Raw genomic sequence first — 18,600 nt, forward strand, 5'->3', positions numbered from 1 at the left:
AAAGGCTGAGGGACTTGAGGTTGTTTTCGTTAGAAGAAGTTTGAGAGGTGACATAATTGAGACATGCCAGATAATCAGAGGGTTAGATAGAGTGGACAGTGAGAGTCTTTTTCCTCGGATGGTGATGGCTTGCATGAGGGGACATAGCTTTAAATTGTGAGGTGATAGATATCGGACAGGTGTCAGAGGTAGTTTCCTTACTCAGAGAGTAGTAAGGGTATGGAACGTTCTGCCTGCAATAGTAGGAGACTCGCCAACTTTAAGGGCATTTAAATTGTCATTGGATAGACTTATGGATGAAAATGGAATAGTATTGGTTAGATGGGCTTCAGATTGGCTTCACAGGTCGGCGCAACATCAAGGGCTGAAGGGCCTGTACTGCGCGGTTGTGTTCTATGTTTATTTGGAAGCACTAGCTTCGAAGCCCTGCTCCTTCATTAAGTGATTGTCAACCACCTCCAAAAGCTAGTGCTTCCAAATAAACCTGTTGGACTATACCTGGTGTTGTGTGATTTTTAACTTTGTAAAAGTTGGTCAGGGTCCTTATGAACATGCTGAATTTCCTAAGTTGCCTGAGGAAGAAGAGGCTTTGTGCCTTCTTGTCCATCGTATCTCTCTGGGAAGTCCAGGACAAATTGTAGGTTATCGTCACTCCTAGAAACTTAATGCTCTCAACATCTGCTCGATTGATGTAGATGGGAGCATGTTTTCCGCCTTTCTATCCGAGGTCAATGATCAGTTCTTTAGTTTTGGTGACGTTGAGAGAGAGGTTGTTATCATTGCACCAAGGCACAAGCCCTCTATCTCCTTCTGTAGTCTGACTCATCACTGTTTGATATCCATCCCAGCACAGTGGTGTCACGAACAAACTTGTGGATGGCATTCATTCAGAATTTTGCTACACAATCGTGAGTGTACAGGGAGTACAGTAGGGTGCTGAGAACCCATCCTTTGGCGAGGGGTGGGGAGGGGGGGATGGTCTCCAGTGTTGAGGTGGAGGAGTTATCTGTCTTCAATGATTGAAGTCTGTGGGTCAGGGAGCTTTGGGTCCAGTTGCAGGGGGCAGAGCCGAGACTTTGGTTTCAGAGTTTTTCAATCAGTCTGGAGGGGATTATGTTGTGGAAGGTGGAGTTGTAGTCTCTGAGCCTCAAATAGGTATCCTCCTTCAGATGTTCCAGGGATGAGTGCAGGGCTAAGGAAATGTGTGCACTACTGACCTGTTACGTCGGCTGACATTCTGTTCGAACTGAGCATAGAAAGCATTGAGTGCATCAGGGAAGGGTGTGTTTTTATCCGCTATCTTGCTCTGCCTCATTTTGTATCCCGGGGGAAAAAGTGAGGACTGCAGATGCTGGAGATCAGAGCTTAAAAATGTGTTGCTGGAAAAGCGCAGCAGGTCAGGCAGCATCAAAGGAGCAGGAGAATCGACATTTTGGGCATAAGCCCTTCTTCAGGAAGAACGGCTCATGCCCGAAACGTTGATTCTCCTGCTCCTTTGATGCTGCCTGACCTGCTGCGCTTTTCCAGCAACACATTTTTAAGCTCATTTTGTATCCCGTTGTGTTATTTAAGCCTTGCCACAGACAATGAGCGTCCATATGATTGATTTGGGCTTCTAACTTTTGGTCCGGTGTTGCCTCTTGGCATCTCTGATGGCTTTGCAGAGGTCGTATCTTGATTTTCTGTATACATCTGGGTCGTCTGACTTGAATGCTGCATGCCTAGGCAGTGGATTTCCCTGTTAGGAAAGATCCGGATTGACTTCTTCAGCACGCAGTCCTCCCTGCATTTGCCACTGAAGTCTGTGACACTGATGCTGTACCTGTCTAGGTTTTCCGCTGAGTACTTGAATACAGTCCAGTCCACCGATTCTTCGGACTTTAAATTTAATAGTCTAATGCTGGTAAGCACAGATGTTGCTCCCATTGTTTCCAAGTGTGAATACATTGCATTTTCTTTGCAGCAAACAGCCTGAGACTCCCTTTTATCTTTTAATCATCATATTTGTTGATAGGCTGAAATTAAAACAATTCACTTAAATCCCTTTATTTTATCCTAACTTAAAGACCAAGAAAACTCAAAACGTAACAATCTCATATTTTTATAATAGATTATTGTATGCAGATATGGCAGCAAAATTATGCTCCTCCAAGTTTCACAAACTACAATGAGCTAACTGTGCTGTTTCTGTTGGTCTCATTGAGGTTGAACTAAACTCTGAAGTCTTGGTCTTTCTTATTTGATCCTGACATCACCATTAAGGTCACCTACCTCTTTGAAAATTGGAATGTTTCTTTGCAAATCCTGTGGCCTCACCTTTCTCTTTCTGTAATCTCCTGCCAATTGACCTTCTGAGATCTGAGACCTTCAATCCTCAGAGCATGCTAGTTTTAATCGCTCTATCTTTGCTAGATGTTCCTTCGATGCCTAAACCTTGCTTGCTTTTTCCTTAAAAGATGTTCCTTTAATCAAACTTCTATCTTAATTATCTCCTGTGAGCTATTTTATTGGACTTGGGATTGTTTTGCTATGTTAAAGGTGCTATACACGGTAATTGCTTGAGGGAAACTCGTAGTCAGTGTGTAACATTTGTAGTCTACTCTAAAAATTGCTTGAGCAGGGTGATAGGAGATAAATTAGTCTCCTATCTGACAGTCTTGAATATTTATCTGGATTTTGTGTTCAGTACTAAGGACAGAATAATGGAATACGGTAATAGAGAAATGGCTATGAATACAGTCAGTTATGTTCTTACATTGCATGCAGTTTGAGAAGATTGAGGAAGGATAACACAGCACAGTTATAATCATTTGGCCACAGTTATAATTATATAGGATGTTATTTGAATCAGGTCAATCCCAAAACTATGAGCAAGGTAAAAGCACAAAACAGGGGAGATTTGTTACAAATGGATAGATGTCTATAGTAGGGCCCCATCAAGTTCAAGGGCCAAAGAAAGTATAGCAGCAGCAAGACCTGGTGTGAACGAATGAGCCAAGAATAATCAACAAGCATCAATATTACAGACATGTTTCTATTGGACTGGGGTCTGCCTTCTGAAATTCATTTCCATTGAACCAGGATGGAGGGATTATCATATGATGAAAGATTGGACCTGTTGGGTTTCTTTACCTTGGAGTGTAAAAGAATGAGGAGTGATCTGAGATTTTGATCGGGCCTGGCAGAGTGAATGCCAAAGGCATGTTTCTTCTTCTTGGAGAGTCTGGAACAGCAGACACATTTTAAAAATAAGAGGTCCCCCAGTTAGATTAAGATGAAGAGAATTTTTTTCTGAGGGTGTTGTGAATCTTAGCCACTCTGTTTCCCCAGAGATTGCTAAAGGCAATTACATTACATATTTTAAGGCAGAGGCAGATCGATTCTTAACTAAAAAGGGAGTTGGTGATGATCAGGGATAGGTGAGAATGTGGACCTGAGGTCACAATCAGATTTGCAGTGATCCTGTTGCGTGGTCGAGTAGGCTGACTGGCTGACACCTAATTCTTATGTTTGTACATTCATAAGTAAATTTGTGACAGCAATAAACAAATTACTGTAGTGAGAGATCTACAATAAATAAAGACCACAATCATTATTAATATTTATCTGAAGTATGAAAGATGATGAGACATTTTATTTTATTTCAGGGATGGAGAAGAACTAGACAGTCAGGGAGATGCAAGCAGTCAACCAGACACAATCTCCATTGCATCACGGACATCACAAAACACTCTGGACAGTGACAAGGTAGGTGATACTTTGTAGTTTCTAATCAACCAATACTAAGCATTGACCCTTCGATTTCATTGCAATGGATTAGCTCCACAATTCATTGGAGAAATAGTACTGTTCACAATTAAAAATGCAGTTATTAACCAATAGGTCGAATTTCTTAACCTTTCAAATAGATAAACTTGTAACCAGAAACTGAAATGCTAAGCTTACTTAATGTTTATTTTGCTACAAAGATGTCAGTACAAACCTTGAACAGTTAATGTGAAAGTTCCACTGATGTGCTGCAAAGGGAAGGTTCCATGTAAAATACCAGCAAGTATTGCTTGCAGCAACATGAAAACTACTTAAAAATAATAGTTTATGATTATTGTGTGGCTGTTGAAAAGGTGTATGCAAAAAAGAAATGCTGATTGCACTGTATTACCTTCAGTTGCTCACAGAGAAAAATACTACTTGTAGGAAAGCAAAGTAGGTTGGGTATAGGTTAATATTCTTAGTCTGTAACAGGAAGTAAAGATGTTTAAATGGTTGAAAGCCCGACTTCCAATTTCAACATGGCATCTTATTTCCCTAAGCCCTCTTGTGGCTCTCAATTTCAAAACGTTTCAGTTGAAAGTGACTGAGGCTTTAAAAGCATTAACGTACTTCAAAAAATGTCTGGAAGGTGGTTAATAAGAATGCTGTTGGATATGGTGTTGAGACAGATGAAAAGGGAAGTGCCAATTTTGTTCTTTATTTGAATTGAGTTAAGTTGGATGATGGTTGAAACGTCATAATTAAGAAGAAAATAGTAGCAAATTATGGTTCTGGCTACTGATCTATTGAAGTGAGTAGGAGAATCCGTTTATCTGGACACTTGGTAAGAACAGAACACAGAGCCGGTGTAATTCTTCTAGAGTCAGAAAAGCTCCTCAGCATTTTGAAGTTGTTACTTAACATAACAAACTCTTCAAAGCTAAACTTTGCATGAGCGATCTTCCAGAGAAGTAAATTTGCACGCAGTAAGCAGAAACACCAAAATCCTTTTCAAAACTGAATGACCTTAAGATGTCAGAGCAAAAGTAGGCCATTTAGCCCATCAGGTCGTTCCCCATTTAGTGAGATCATAACTGATCTAGGTTAAAACGCACACAAGAAGTTATAGTCCAGCAGGTTTATTTGGAAGTACAAGCTTTCAGAGCACTGTTGGACTATAACCTGGTGTTGTATGATTTTTAACTTTGTCCACCCTAGTCCAGCACTGGCACCTCCACATCATAACTGATCTGATAATGCTAGACTCTATTTTTCTGCCTTTTTCTCAAGACATCTGACTGTCTTGCTGATTAAAAATATGTCTATCTCACTCTTTGATACATGTAACAACCCAGTACTACAGCTCTGTGGTAAAGAATTCCACAGATTCATTACCCTCTTGAAAGAATAAGTTCTTCCATGACCTTCCTTACTCTAAGGAGAACAGCCCAGCCTGTGTAATCATTTCTGGCAGCTGAAGTCCTGGAAACCATTGGTCATTTTTTTCTGCATCCTCTACAATCATTCCTGAAATGCGGCATCCAGAACTCAACAAAGTTCATGGGATAGCGTGGTCATTTGAGTGATTGTTTCTGCTCCTCTGCATGTTCTTCCAGTCCTGGAAAGTGGTCTTATGCTCAAGATTGTGAGCCACATCCAACAGAACCAGGGAATGTTCCCTGGGAAAAGCAGAAATTCTAAAATCTCAGGGGACAACAGCTGCGCTCAGGTGGAATAAGGACTTGTGTTTAACTTAAGCACACACATGGGGCATAATGAGAAATTACCCTTCTTTCTTGACATCCTGTTGTTCCACGAAGTTGAAAATGGGGAAGCAGAAAATGCAAAACTGCAAGGCTTCGAGAAATGAGCATCCGCCCTGCCTTTAGGTAGATTACTACAACTCAATTTCATGCCAAAGCAGTGTCGGATAAAAGTTAACTACAACCCCTTGCTTTTATAATTTTCACATCAATTTATAAAACTCAGAAATCCATATGCCTCACTAACCACTTTCTCAGCCTTCACAAGCACCTTCAACAATTCGTGCACTTAGGTGCCCAGATCCCTCTGCTCCTGCAATCACTTGAAAATTCTGTTCTTTATTTTAAATTACCTCTCCTCATCTTTCCACACAAATGCATCAGTTCATACTTCTCTGCATTAAATTTCATCTCCCTTGTGTCTGTCCATTCGACCAGTCTATTTGTATCTTCTTGAAGCCAATCTCTGTCTTCCATAGAAAACACTGAAAGCAGTGTTACTAGTATTGATCCCTGGGGAACCTCACTATGTACCTTCCTTTTCTGAGAAACAACCAGTCATCACAGCTCTTTGCTTCTGCTTAATCAAGTGATTTTGGATCTTTTATGCTGGGATTCATTGAAACAACAATAAGGAAGCCTTGCTACAATTTTACAGGATTTTGATGAGACGACACATGACGTAATTTGTGCATTTTGTGTCTCTATCGGAAATATATACAGAGGAACCTCGATTATCAAAATGTCAATTTTTCAAATTTCGGATTATCTGAAGAAGATCTCAAGATCTTGATAGAAACATTATATCAAAGAGCCCTTCCTGATGAAGGGCTTTTGCCCGAAACGTCGATTTTCCTGCTCCTCGGATGCTGTCTGAACTGCTGTGCTTTTCTGGCACCACTTTAATCCAGAATCTGGTTTCCAGCATCTGCAGTCATTGTTTTTACCCCATCAAAGAGGTGTTACCAACACTGATCGTGCTTTTTGTTTACAATGATTAAAAGTGAACTCTGCTTACTGAAATGCTGCCAAAAACAGTTCTGGACATCGATGGGAGCCCAGGCACCGTCTCCAAATGATTGTCTGCCCATTTTCTCTCCCTCTCCCCACACGTTCCCTCGAGTTCTACACAGTGGTGGACCCTAAACCCCCCTTCCTCGGATAATGTCTCCAACATTGTCCTGTACAGTGTAGAGTGGGAACTTGTCACAAAATTGAGTGCTATTTTGAGACTCAACCCCCAACAGCAGTTTTGCTGTTGATGTCCAGTCTGGCTGCTGTCTCCATTCCGTTGCAATATTTTGTTCTGGAGTCCCATTGGGGAGATGAGATAAGAGGTTTCTGGCTGCTTCACTCCATCCGACGCTGGAAACGTGGAGAGTTGAAAGCACACAGCGGTGGAGGGGGTGTGCACGGTGTGCTGCTGCCTAGTCTCCTGAACAGGGAGCGGACATAGCAAATGCACGCTCTGTCAATCCCATTGAAATGAAGTAGCAGCGGAGAGAGGCTTCAGCAATGCTGCAGGTCCCTCACACATAGGTGTCTCTGCTCAGAAACAAACCCTGAGACACAGAGAGGGAGCAAGGCAGGCAGAGCGAGGAAAAAAGAAACTTCAGAAAACTCCAAATCCCAGAAGAAAGGCATTGAGTCAATTATCTAAATAATCAATTATCCGAACAAAATACTGCCCGCCCATCTCGTTCAGATAATCGAGGTTCCTCTGTACGCATTGGAGACAGTCCTGCAGAGGTTCAATAGATCAATGTCTGGGAGTAATACGAAGCTGAGTGAATTAGGCTTGTGCTTACAAACTAGAAGAATGGGATGTGATCCAGTTGAAAACATAAGATTGTGAAGGAGCTTGACAGGAAAGACAGAGAAGCAGTTTCCGCAGGATGGGAATCTAAATGAGGGTATAAACGTAGAAAAAGGTCTAATAATGGACCTCTATCTCTGCATAGAATGACTACCGTGGGGAGAAACCACTTTTCAAAGAGTTTTGAATCTTTGGAACTTTCTTCTCCACAAGAATGTGGATGCTCCATTATTGCCTTAGGGAATCAAGGAAAATGCGGAAAGGATGGGAAGTCGGGGTTGAGGCAGTAAATCAGTAATGATCACTTTGAGTCGTGAAGCAGACTTGAGGGATCACAACATCTCTTCCAGTTAGTATCTTTTGTGATCTTGTGTTCATTCTCAACCATCCTTCCAATGATTTCTTCTCGAGAAACCTCCCAAGTCATACAGTCATTAAGCATGGAAATAGAGCCTTTGGTTCAACAGTCCATGCTGAACATAATCCCAACTGCCTGCTTCTGGCCCATATCCTTACAAGCCTTTCCTATTCATATACCTATCTGAATGTATTTTAAACATTGCAATTGTACCCACATCAACCATTTCCTCAGAAAGTTCACTGCAAATGCAAACCACCCTCTGTGGAAATAATTTGCCCTTCATGTCTCTCTTAAATCTCTCTCCACTCACCTTAAAAACATGCCCCCTACTCTTGAAATCCCCCATCCTAAGGAAAAGGCAGCTACCATTAATTCTATCTATACTCATTATTTTATAATTCGGAGGTGCCGGTGCTGGACTGGGGTGTACAAAGTTAAAAATCACACAACACCAGGTTATAGTCCAACAGGTTTCATTGGAAGCACACTAGCTTTCGGAGCGACACTCCTTCATCAGGTGATTATTTTATAAACTTCTATAAGGTTGCGTCTTAATGTCCTACACTCAAGTGAAAAATGTCCGAGGCTATCCAGCCTTTCTTTTTAACTCAAACCTTCCATATCTGGCAACATCCTTCTGAACCCTCTCCAGCTTGATAATATCGTTCCTATAACTGGACGACCAGAACTGGATATGGTATTCCAGAAGAGGCCTCCCCAATGTCCTGTGCAACCTCAACATGACTTCCCAACTCCTATCCTCAAAGGACTAAGCAATGAAGGCAAGCATGCCAACTGCCTTTTTAACCACCTTGTCTATATGTGATGCAAACATCAAAGAATTATGTACCTGCATCCCTAGGTCCCTCTGTTTTACAACATTAACTAGGCCCTACCGTTAATTGTATAAGCCCTACCTCTGTTTGTTTCATGAAAATGCGATACTTTGCATTTATCCAGGTTGAACTCCATCTGCCATCTTTTCAGCCCATTGACCCACTTGATCAACATTCTGTAATCTCAGAAAACCCATCTTCACTATTTTCTATGCTGCCAATTTTGCTGTTGTCCACAAACTTACTAACCATGCCTTTAACATTCTCATCCAAATCGTTTATATAAATGACAAACAAAAGAGGATCCAAATCCAATCCCTGTGGAACACTGCTGGTGACAGGCCTCCACACCAAAAAACAACCCTCCACCACCATTATTCTGTCTCCTGCTGGTAAGCCAATTATGTATCTAATTGGCAAGCTCACCCTGAATCCCATGTGACCTAACTTTACTGATTAGTCTGCCATGCAGCACCTTATCGAAGGCCGTATTAAAATCAAAGTAAACAATGTCTACTGCTCTGCCCTTATCAATCTGTTTGGTAACTTCTTCAAAAAACTCAATCAAGTTTGTGAGACACAATTTTCCTCTCACAAAACCAAGCTGACTATACCTAATCAATTCTTACCTCTCTAAATGTCCATAAATCCTATCTTTTGTAGTCTCTTCCAACAACTTACCCACAACTCAAGTCAGACTCACAGGTCTACAGTTTCTTGGTTTCTCCTCACAACCTTTCTTAAACAAAGGTACAATATTAGCTACCCTCCAGTCATCAGGCTCCCCCCAATAGTTATAGATGATGCAATTTCTGTAAAGGGTCTCGCAATTTCCTCCATTATATCCCACAACATTCTGGGATACTTTAGATAAGTCCACTTAAAAATCTTCCAACTGCATTGTCTTCACTGCTTCTCTTCCTCTATCTCTGCATAGAGTGACTTCTCAGCCTTCATCTAATCTTATCATATTCTCTCTTCTTTGAGTTTATTGCTTTTATATTCATCCTGAACCTCTCTCAAATCCATATTAACAGCCATCCTGTTACCTTATCATTGCAAGTTATCACTATTTCTGTTGCACCAGTCACAGGTCTCCTCTCCCTCTGCACCCACATATCCTTTCCAAGGCCTAATTCTCCTTCCATCCTTTAACCATCTCCCAAACAATGAACCAAATTCACTTATAACTGCACTTTCAAAATCAAACTATGTAAATTTTTTTATTCTCCACAGCATTTCTGCAGTTACGGATTGGTACTACTGCACTCTGTCACTGATGCCACAGAACCACTGAAACCATACTCTTTCTTACGCTGGCATTTTTCTAATATGACTGTCAACCCTGCTTCCTTAATTCCACAGACTTAATGGAGTATAATATAGCCATCCACTGCCAAATTTTACTGTATAAAAGCCATCGGTCTATTATTGTGTTAATACCACCCAGTTGCCTTTTAAATATTGTTTTGTACCAGCTTCCATCACCACCACTGGCAGCTCATTTAATACAGCACCCTCTGCATGAAAAACTTGCCCCTTGGGTCCCTTTTACATCTTTTCCCTCTCAACTTAAACCAGTGACATCTAGTTTTGGACTCCCCTACCCTGGGGAAAAGATCTTGGCTGTTCATCTTACTCATGCCCTTCGTGATGATATAAACTTCTATAAGAAGCCTCAGCGCTCCAGGGAAAATAGCCCCAGCCTATTCAGCCTCGCCGTATTGCTCAACCCTCCAACCCTGGCAACGTCTTTGGAACTCTTCTCTGAACTCTTTCAATTTTCACAACATCTTTTCTGCAGTAGGGAAACCCGAATTGCACGCAATATTCAAAAAGTGGCTCCACCAACGTTCTGAACAGCCGCAACAACTCCTATACTTAGTAAAGTACCAAATACCATCTTCACTACCTTGTCTACCTGCAACTCCACTTTGAAAGAACTATGAACCTGTACTCCAAGGTCTCTTTGTTTAGCAACACTCCCCAGAAACTTACCATTAAGTGTATAAATCCTGCTCTAATTTGCCTTTCCAAAATGCAGCACCTCATGTTTACCTAAATTAAACTTCATTTATCACCCCTCACCCCATCTGATCAAGATCCCATCGTGCTCTGAAGTAACCTTCTTCGCTGTCCGTTATACCACCAATTTTGGTGCCATCTGCAGACTTACGAACCATACCTTCTATATTCAAGTCCTAATCATTTATACAAAGTACAAAAAGCAGTGGACCCAACGCCGATCCTTGCAGCACACAGCTGGTCACAGGCCTCCAATCCAAAAAGCAACCTTCCACCACCACTCTCCATTTCCTATCTTCAAACTAATTTTGTATATAAATGGTTAGTTCTCTCTGTATTCCATGTGATCAAACCTTGCAAACTAGTTTACCATGTGAAACCTTGCTAACGTCCCTTGTAGACAACATCCACCATTCTGCCTTCATCAGTCATCTTCGTCACTTGTTCAAAAACTCAATCAAGTTCGTGAAACATGATTTCCCATCCACAACATCATGTTGACTATCTCTAATCAGTCTTTGCCTTTCCAAATACGTGTAAATCTGGCTCTCAGAATCCCTCCAACAACTTGTACACCACTGACATCAGACTCACCAAGTTTTATTTCCCTGGTTTCTCCTTACCACCTTTCTTGAATAATGACACCACGTTAGCCAACCTCCAATCTTCTAGCACCTCACCTGTGGCTATCGATGATACAAATATCTCAGCAAGGAGCCCAGCAATCACTTCCTGAGCTATGCACAAAATTCTGGGGTATTTATCCACCTTTATGTGTTTTAAGGCATGCAGCACCTCCACCTCTGTAATAAGGACACTTCTCAAGATATCACTAATTATTTCCTCAAGTTCTCTTGCTTCCATATCCTTCTCCACAGTAAACACTGATGCAAAATGCTTGTTTTAGTATTTCACACATCTCCGATGGTTCCATACATAGGCGGCCTTATTATTCTCTAAGCGGCCTTATTCTCTCCCTAGTTATTCTTTTATCCTTAATGATAGAATTTCTTTGGATTGTCCTTACCCCTAAATGCCAAAACTATTTCATGTCTCCTGATTTCCCTTGTATGTATACTCCTACCGCCATTATAGTCTTCAAGGGATTCTTTTGATGCATGCTGTTGTTACTGACTTGCACTTCCTTCTATTTCTTGACTCGAACTCCAATTTCTCTAGTCATCGAGCATTCCCTACACCTACCAGCCTTGCCTTTCACACTGACAGGAACATTCTGTCTCCTGACTCCCATTATTTTTGATGCCCTCCCATTTCCAGCCATCCCTTTACCTGCAAATGGCTGCCCCCAACAACTTTTGAACATTCTTGCCAAATATCCTCAAAATTGGCTTTCCCCCAATTTCAAATTTTAATTTTTGGATCAGATTTATCCTTTTCCATAAATATGATCACTGGCACCAAAGTGCAACCCCAGTGACCCCTGAGTACTTGCCATGCATTAGCTCCTAAGAGTAGATCAAGCTTTGCTCCTTCTCTAGTGGGCACATCTACGTACTGAATAAGAATCTTGTACACTCTTAAATTCCTCTCCATCGAAGCTCTTAAAACAATGGCAGTTCCAGTCTGTTTGGAAAGTTAGAATCCCCTACTATTATCATCCTATTATTCTTACAAATAACTGAGATCTCCATACAAATTTGCTTCTAAATTTCCCGCTGACTATTGGAAGTCTACACTGCAATCCCAAAAGGTGATCATCCCTTCTTATTTCTCAGTTCCAACCAAATAACTTCCCTGGACGTACTCCCCAAAATATTCACCCTAAGTACAGCTGTAATGTTTATCCATAACCAAAAATGCCAGTCCCTGTCCTCTCTTTCCCCCATTTCTATCCTTCCCACAGCATTTATACTGTGGAACATTAAGCTGGCAGTCCTGTCCATCCCTGAGCCGTGTCTCTGTAATCACTATGATATCCAAGTCCCATTTCCCAATCATGCCCTGAGTTCATCTGCCTTAGCTGTCAGGCCTCTTGCATTGAAATAAAAGCAATTTAATTTTTCAGTCCTACTTTGTTCTCTGCCTTGCTGCTGCCTGTGTTGTCTATTTGACTTTGTGTTTTTTTCAACTGTAGCAGCCTCAGATTTAACTCCCTTTCTCACCCTTCTTCCAAACCATCCATACTTTCTGAGAGGTAATCCAGTAATCTGACTGTATCTACAGTTGTCCAATACTGCCATCCATTAACCATCCAGCTCCTGTAACTTCCTCATTGCCTCTGTCACTCCAACCAATCCATGCAACTGATAAGATTCGCAACCAAACATACTTCCTGCAGATATAGTCATCAGGAACATTGGAATTCTCCTTAATCTCCAACTGGGATTTCAACCCAGTAATGACAACAGTTGATTATGGTTTAACTGTCATGATTGCCACAGAATCCAGGCCTTTGTGTTTTAGTTTTCCAAGTGAACCTGCATTTATCTCACCGAGTGTGACATTTTTCAGAAGTTTCTCATTGTGCCATGGTGGCATCAGCCAACCATTTCAGATTCCAGCATCATCAATTTCAACAAGCCTTTTGTGAAAATAGAAGGATATCTGCTGATATTTAGAACATAGAACATAGAACAATACAGCACAGAACAGGCCCTTCGGCCCACGATGTTGTGCCGAACTTCTAACCTAGATTAAGCACCCATCCATGTACCTATCCAAATGCCGCTTAAAGGTTGCCAATGATTCTGACTCTACCACTCCCACGGGCAGCGCATTCCATGCCCCCACCACTCTCTGGGTAAAGAACCCACCCCTGACATCTCCCCTATACCTTCCACCCTTCACCTTAAATTTATGTCCCCTTGTAACACTCTGTTGTACCCGGGGGAAAAGTTTCTGACTGTCTACTCTATCTATTCCTCTGATCATCTTATAAACCTCTATCAAGTCACCCCTCATCCTTCGCCGTTCCAACGAGAAAAGGCCGAGAACTCTCAACCTATCCTCGTACGACCTACTCTCCATTCCAGGCAACATCCTGGTAAATCTTCTCTGCACCCTCTCCAAAGCTTCCACATCTTTCCTAAAGTGAGGCGACCAGAACTGCACACAGTACTCCAACTGTGGCCTAACCAAAGTCCTGTACAGCTGCAACATCACTTCACGACTCTTGAATTCAATCCCTCTGCTAATGAACGATAATACTCCATAGGCCTTCTTACAAACTCTATCCACCTGAGTGGCAACCTTCAAAGATCTATGTACATAGACCCCAAGATCCCTCTGTTCCTCCACCTGACCAAGAACCCTACCATTAACCCTGTATTCCGCATTCTTATTTGATTTTCCAAAATGGACAACCTCACACTTGGCAGGGTTGAACTCCATCTGCCACTCCTCAGCCCAGCTCTGCATCATATCTAAGTCCCTCTGCAGCCGACAACAGCCCTCCTCACTGTCCACAACTCCACCTATCTTTGTATCATCTGCAAATTTACTGACCCACCCTTCGACTCCCTCATCTAAGTCATTAATAAAAATTACAAACAGCAGAGGACCCAGAACTGATCCCTGCGGAACTCCACTTGTAACTGGGCTCCATGCTGAATATTTACCATCTACCACCACTCTCTGCCTTCGACTGGTTAGCCAGTTTTCTATCCAATTGGCCAAATTTCCCTCTATCCCATGCCTCCTGACTTTCCGCATAAGCCTACCATGGGGAACCTTATCAAATGCCTTACTAAAATCCATGAACTCCAACAAATGGAAGGTAGATCACTACCACTTTTTCGAGGGTAATTCAGGATAAGAAATAAATGCTGGCTCAGTCTACAGAGCCAGTGTTCAACGGATGAATTAAAAAACAACTTTTATTACATTTTCTGAAATTTTCCCTTGTGACAACTGAGCGATATAGTTAGAATACTCTTTATGAATTTTGACTCATGAGAATAATTCTTCTATTAATATATATAAATATCAAAACATGGTTGTCTCAGACTGGTCCATATGCTGACAATTAGTGAACTCAATAAAGTCTCTGATTCTGGTAATCTTCAAGGGGGGATGATATTCATTTTTATTTTATTTTCATCTTAATGGCTTTTATGGTGTTTTTCTCATTCTGTTTCTGATTCCACTTCCAGCATTGCAGATAAATTATACATTGAATTCCTTTATACAAATATTAGGCAATACTCCTTTTTTCTTGTAGTTTCTATATTTTTATTATTAAATTTCATAAAATCAGAACATTTTAAAGCAGAGATGAAGGTGACTTACCCTTGGAGGTGATGCTAATTCTTTGTTTACACGATGTCATTTTGCAGTTGCTTGCCAGAGAGAAACAACTGGAAGGCAGTGGTCCTAATTTTGATCCTTAGGAACACTATTGTTTACATCACATCTTGCCTAAAAGGTACCATAAATTAAGCAGTCTTAGATTGACCTGGCAGATGAGATGACCCCATTTTTCCAATACAAGAAATCATGTTTCTATTAATCACTCTTCCTTGTCAGCCACAACGTTATATCTTACATCTGAATTTAACATGAAGGGATAAAGAAAGAAACAAGAGCAAAACTAAAGCCAGACTTTAAAGGTAACAGGATCATTAATCAGACAATATCAAATTAAGGTGATTGACAAAGGAATCAGGATGAAGTTTTTTTTCTTAAAACACCATGAGGTTGTGACCAGAATGGTTGGTTGATGCATTCATTCTGATATCATTCTCATGTATTCAGTTGAATTAAGAATTAAAGGGGAAATCTTACAAGGAAAAGCAGGGAAGTTAGCACAGGCAAGATAGGCCAAATGGCCTCCTTTTCTACTTAGTTATTGTTTAATTTTTTAGGTAATTAGATACCTCAATCTTGGGCAGTATGTTTGTCAAGTTAAGATTAGTTATATTTTCTTTTAGAAAGCCAGAAAAATTTGGAATAAAATTTAAGATTTCATTCATAAATCTGATGTATGACTTTTGCCTATTATAAATCAATATTAGGAATGATCTTTAATAGTGATAGGATGAATTTGAGAATAACTCTCCTATAATTAAACAGTTAATATATTCAATGTTATTTTTCTTTGCATTAGCAGTATGAATATGATACCTCTAACTGTTCCCTCTTCATTGGAATGTCATCTGTTTATTGGAATTGTTTTTAAAAATCAGGTTATGTGACAGAGTAAAATGGTTTTGGTTATGAGAATGGGATACAATTTTTTGCATTAACTTTTGAAATATGGAGGAGCAAGGTGTAATTTAGTTGTTTTTGTAAGTTTAGAAGCCTAACTGCATTGAGTTGAAAAAAAAATCGGGTATAAAATTGGATCAGCTGTCCCTTTTTGACAGGCATCCATATGCATGCTAATTCTGGCCCCAAATGTGTTGCTGGCCCTATTGGTTAGTTAGGTATACAATTTAAGTATCTAAAACTGACTTCAGACTCTTAATTGCACGTGTAAATTTAGGATTCAAAGCCCTGCATGCTTCAGTTGGTCAGCAGCAAAACTGGCAGTCCTTAAAGGAAGTGCTAGAGACTACCATCTGAAAGGACAGCTTTGCGTTTTCTACTTTCATTATCGAGGCACAGAAGAGGGCCCCCACTTCTGGTGGTCTATCAGTGACTACCAACCCTCACTTACCCTTTCCTGATTGAATCCTTTTACTCCTTTAATCTGGATTGACCTGAAAATCTCAACCAGCATTTGATTCAATCTGTCTTCCTGATGAAGGGCTTATGCCTGAAACATCCATTTTCCTGCTCCTCGGATGCCATCTGACCTGCTGTGCTTTTTCAGCGCCACACTTCTCAACTCTGACGTCCAGCATCTGTAGTCTTCACTTTCTCTTACTTCTGGAAATACAATTGGAAACAGCAATTCACCTTTCCTATGCCAGTGTATCAATTTGCATCAGTCCTGTTAATTAGTTCAATATATATGTGCTGCACTGGAGATTACACCCAAATCAGGACTACAATAAATTTTCTTTTATCTGTTGCCGTATTGGTGAATTTGTCCAAATATAATCAACAGTTTGGTGGAAATCCTTTGTGGTGATTAATATGTTAAATAGGCTGTGTCTTAAAATGATAGGAGGCAGCCACTGCTTTTAATGCCAGCCCGTTAGCTCAAGGTAAGAAAAACTGTTCTGCTTTTATTGGTGCAGCAGTTTAGAGTATTCATCAAGCACTATTCTTGTCTGACAGTAGGTGCCCTCAGTTGAAAATTGAATTAATCAGTTATGATATTTTGCCTTGAATCTGAAGGGAATTTGAACAGTACTCGATTGCACCTAGAATTCTCGATCATGAACATAATTCCTCTTTGCTAGAAAATAAGCAGAAGAGCCTAACCAGTGTGTGTGTGAAACTCTATCTTTAAAACAATCTCAGATTTTGAATAATACAAGTGTAAAATGGAGGATTTAAACAGTTCAGCTGGAAGTGCAAGTAGAAGTATGGAGTCTGTGACACAGCTTCTGAGCTTATTAGCTGTGCCTCATCAAAATTGGGTAAGTTTCTTGTGCCGTGGTTAATACTTCCACTGTATATGTCTTTATAATCAAATTATATAAAATGTAAATATGTACTAATGATCTTTATTTCCACTGCTTGCATTTACATTTTCTTCCCTGTCAGGGTATTATCTAATCTAACTCCAGCACTCAGATAAGCCTGCGCTAATTATATGGTCTTTAAAATTGTGTGTCAAATAATTAAACACTAATTACCTAATTTTGTTCATCAATTTGTGAGAGAATTTCTAATTTTGAAATTTCTGTGATCTCCCCTCATTTACAAACTACACATCTTAAAAGATAAAATAATATATTAACAATTAACCAGTTAGCAAATTTGTACAAAATTTTGTGTTTCAATAGGCTAAAATTTATCATGATGGACTGTGAGTGAAACAGATTTTTTTTTTATTTTTAACTAAACCACTGAGTGACTCAGTCGTTAGTGCTGATGCTTCACAGTGGCAGGGACCCAGGTTCAGTTCCAGCCTGTGGCAATTGTCTGTGTGAAATTTGCAAATTCTCCATATCAGCATGGGTTTTCCATGCAGGTGCTCAGTCTTTCTCCTGCAGTTCAAAGATGTACAGGATGGGTGGATTTGCCTGCTAGATTGCCTGTAATGTCCAGGGGTGTGCAGCCTAGGTGGATTAGCCATGGGAAATGCAGGGTTACACGGAGAGGGTAGGGGGCTGGGTCTGGGTGGGAAGCTCTTTGGAGGATTGGTGTGGGCTCGATGGGCTGAATGGTCGGCTTCCACATTGTAGGAAACATAAGCTATTATTTCCACTACCCCTAGTGGGATTCCACCACTAACCACAAATTCACCTCTCTCCCTTGTCTGCATTCCCTGCAGATCAACCTGGGCCACTTATCCTCCGCTCCTAATTCCTTCATGAGACTTTCCGTACTATTGCAGAAAGTGCAACACATGTCCACTTACCTCCTCCGTCCTCAGTATCCAAAGTCCCTGATACAACTTTACCTGCACTTCTTTCAATCTAGTCCATTGTCCTTGCTGCTCACAGTGTGGTTGCCTCTATGTTGAGGAAACACAGATTGTATGCCTGCTTTAATGAGCACCTACGCTCTGTTCGTAGAAATGATCGTGACCTTCCAGTTGCCTGTAACTTCAACAGACCACAATGTTCCATGCCAGTGTTTCTGTCTACTGCAGTGCTCTAGCAAGGCTCAACGCAAGCTGGAGTAGCAATACTCCATATTCTGCCTTGGCACTTCACAGTCTTCAGGACTCAATGTTGAGTTATTCCCTTTCCCCATACTCCCAGTTCATGCCCTGTATGGGCTGCTCCCAGCACAGCCAAACCAGTTTCAAGTATTTACACTTCTTGTTAGCATTCCACCAAGCTATTATCTTTCTCGTGGCTTATCGTCAGCAATCTCTTTCTCTCTGTCTCTCTATCTCTCTATATCTCTATTCCCCCCACCCCATCAGCATAAATTCCATCCTTTCCAAGCTGTCTCCAGTTCTGATGAAGAGTCACTGGATGCAAAATTTTAACTCTGGTTTTCTCTTTAAAGATGCCGGCAGATCTG

The 18,600-nt window shown here is 40.8% G+C and overlaps 1 protein-coding gene across 5 annotated transcripts in view; it reads left to right on the forward strand.

Annotated features, from left to right (window-relative positions):
* LOC140480385 (triple functional domain protein) overlaps positions 1–18,600 on the forward strand; it is a 588,738-nt gene that overhangs the window by 393,951 nt on the left and 176,187 nt on the right. For all 5 annotated transcript variants that reach the window (XM_072575178.1, XM_072575177.1, XM_072575174.1 and 2 more), the window contains exon 33: positions 3,648–3,747. In XM_072575178.1, coding sequence (XP_072431279.1) covers positions 3,648–3,747 — 100 coding nt within the window. The remainder of the gene's footprint in view (positions 1–3,647; positions 3,748–18,600) is intronic.

The sequence above is a fragment of the Chiloscyllium punctatum genome, chromosome 8 (genome assembly GCF_047496795.1).
Source record: "Chiloscyllium punctatum isolate Juve2018m chromosome 8, sChiPun1.3, whole genome shotgun sequence".
NCBI lineage: Eukaryota > Metazoa > Chordata > Chondrichthyes > Orectolobiformes > Hemiscylliidae > Chiloscyllium > Chiloscyllium punctatum.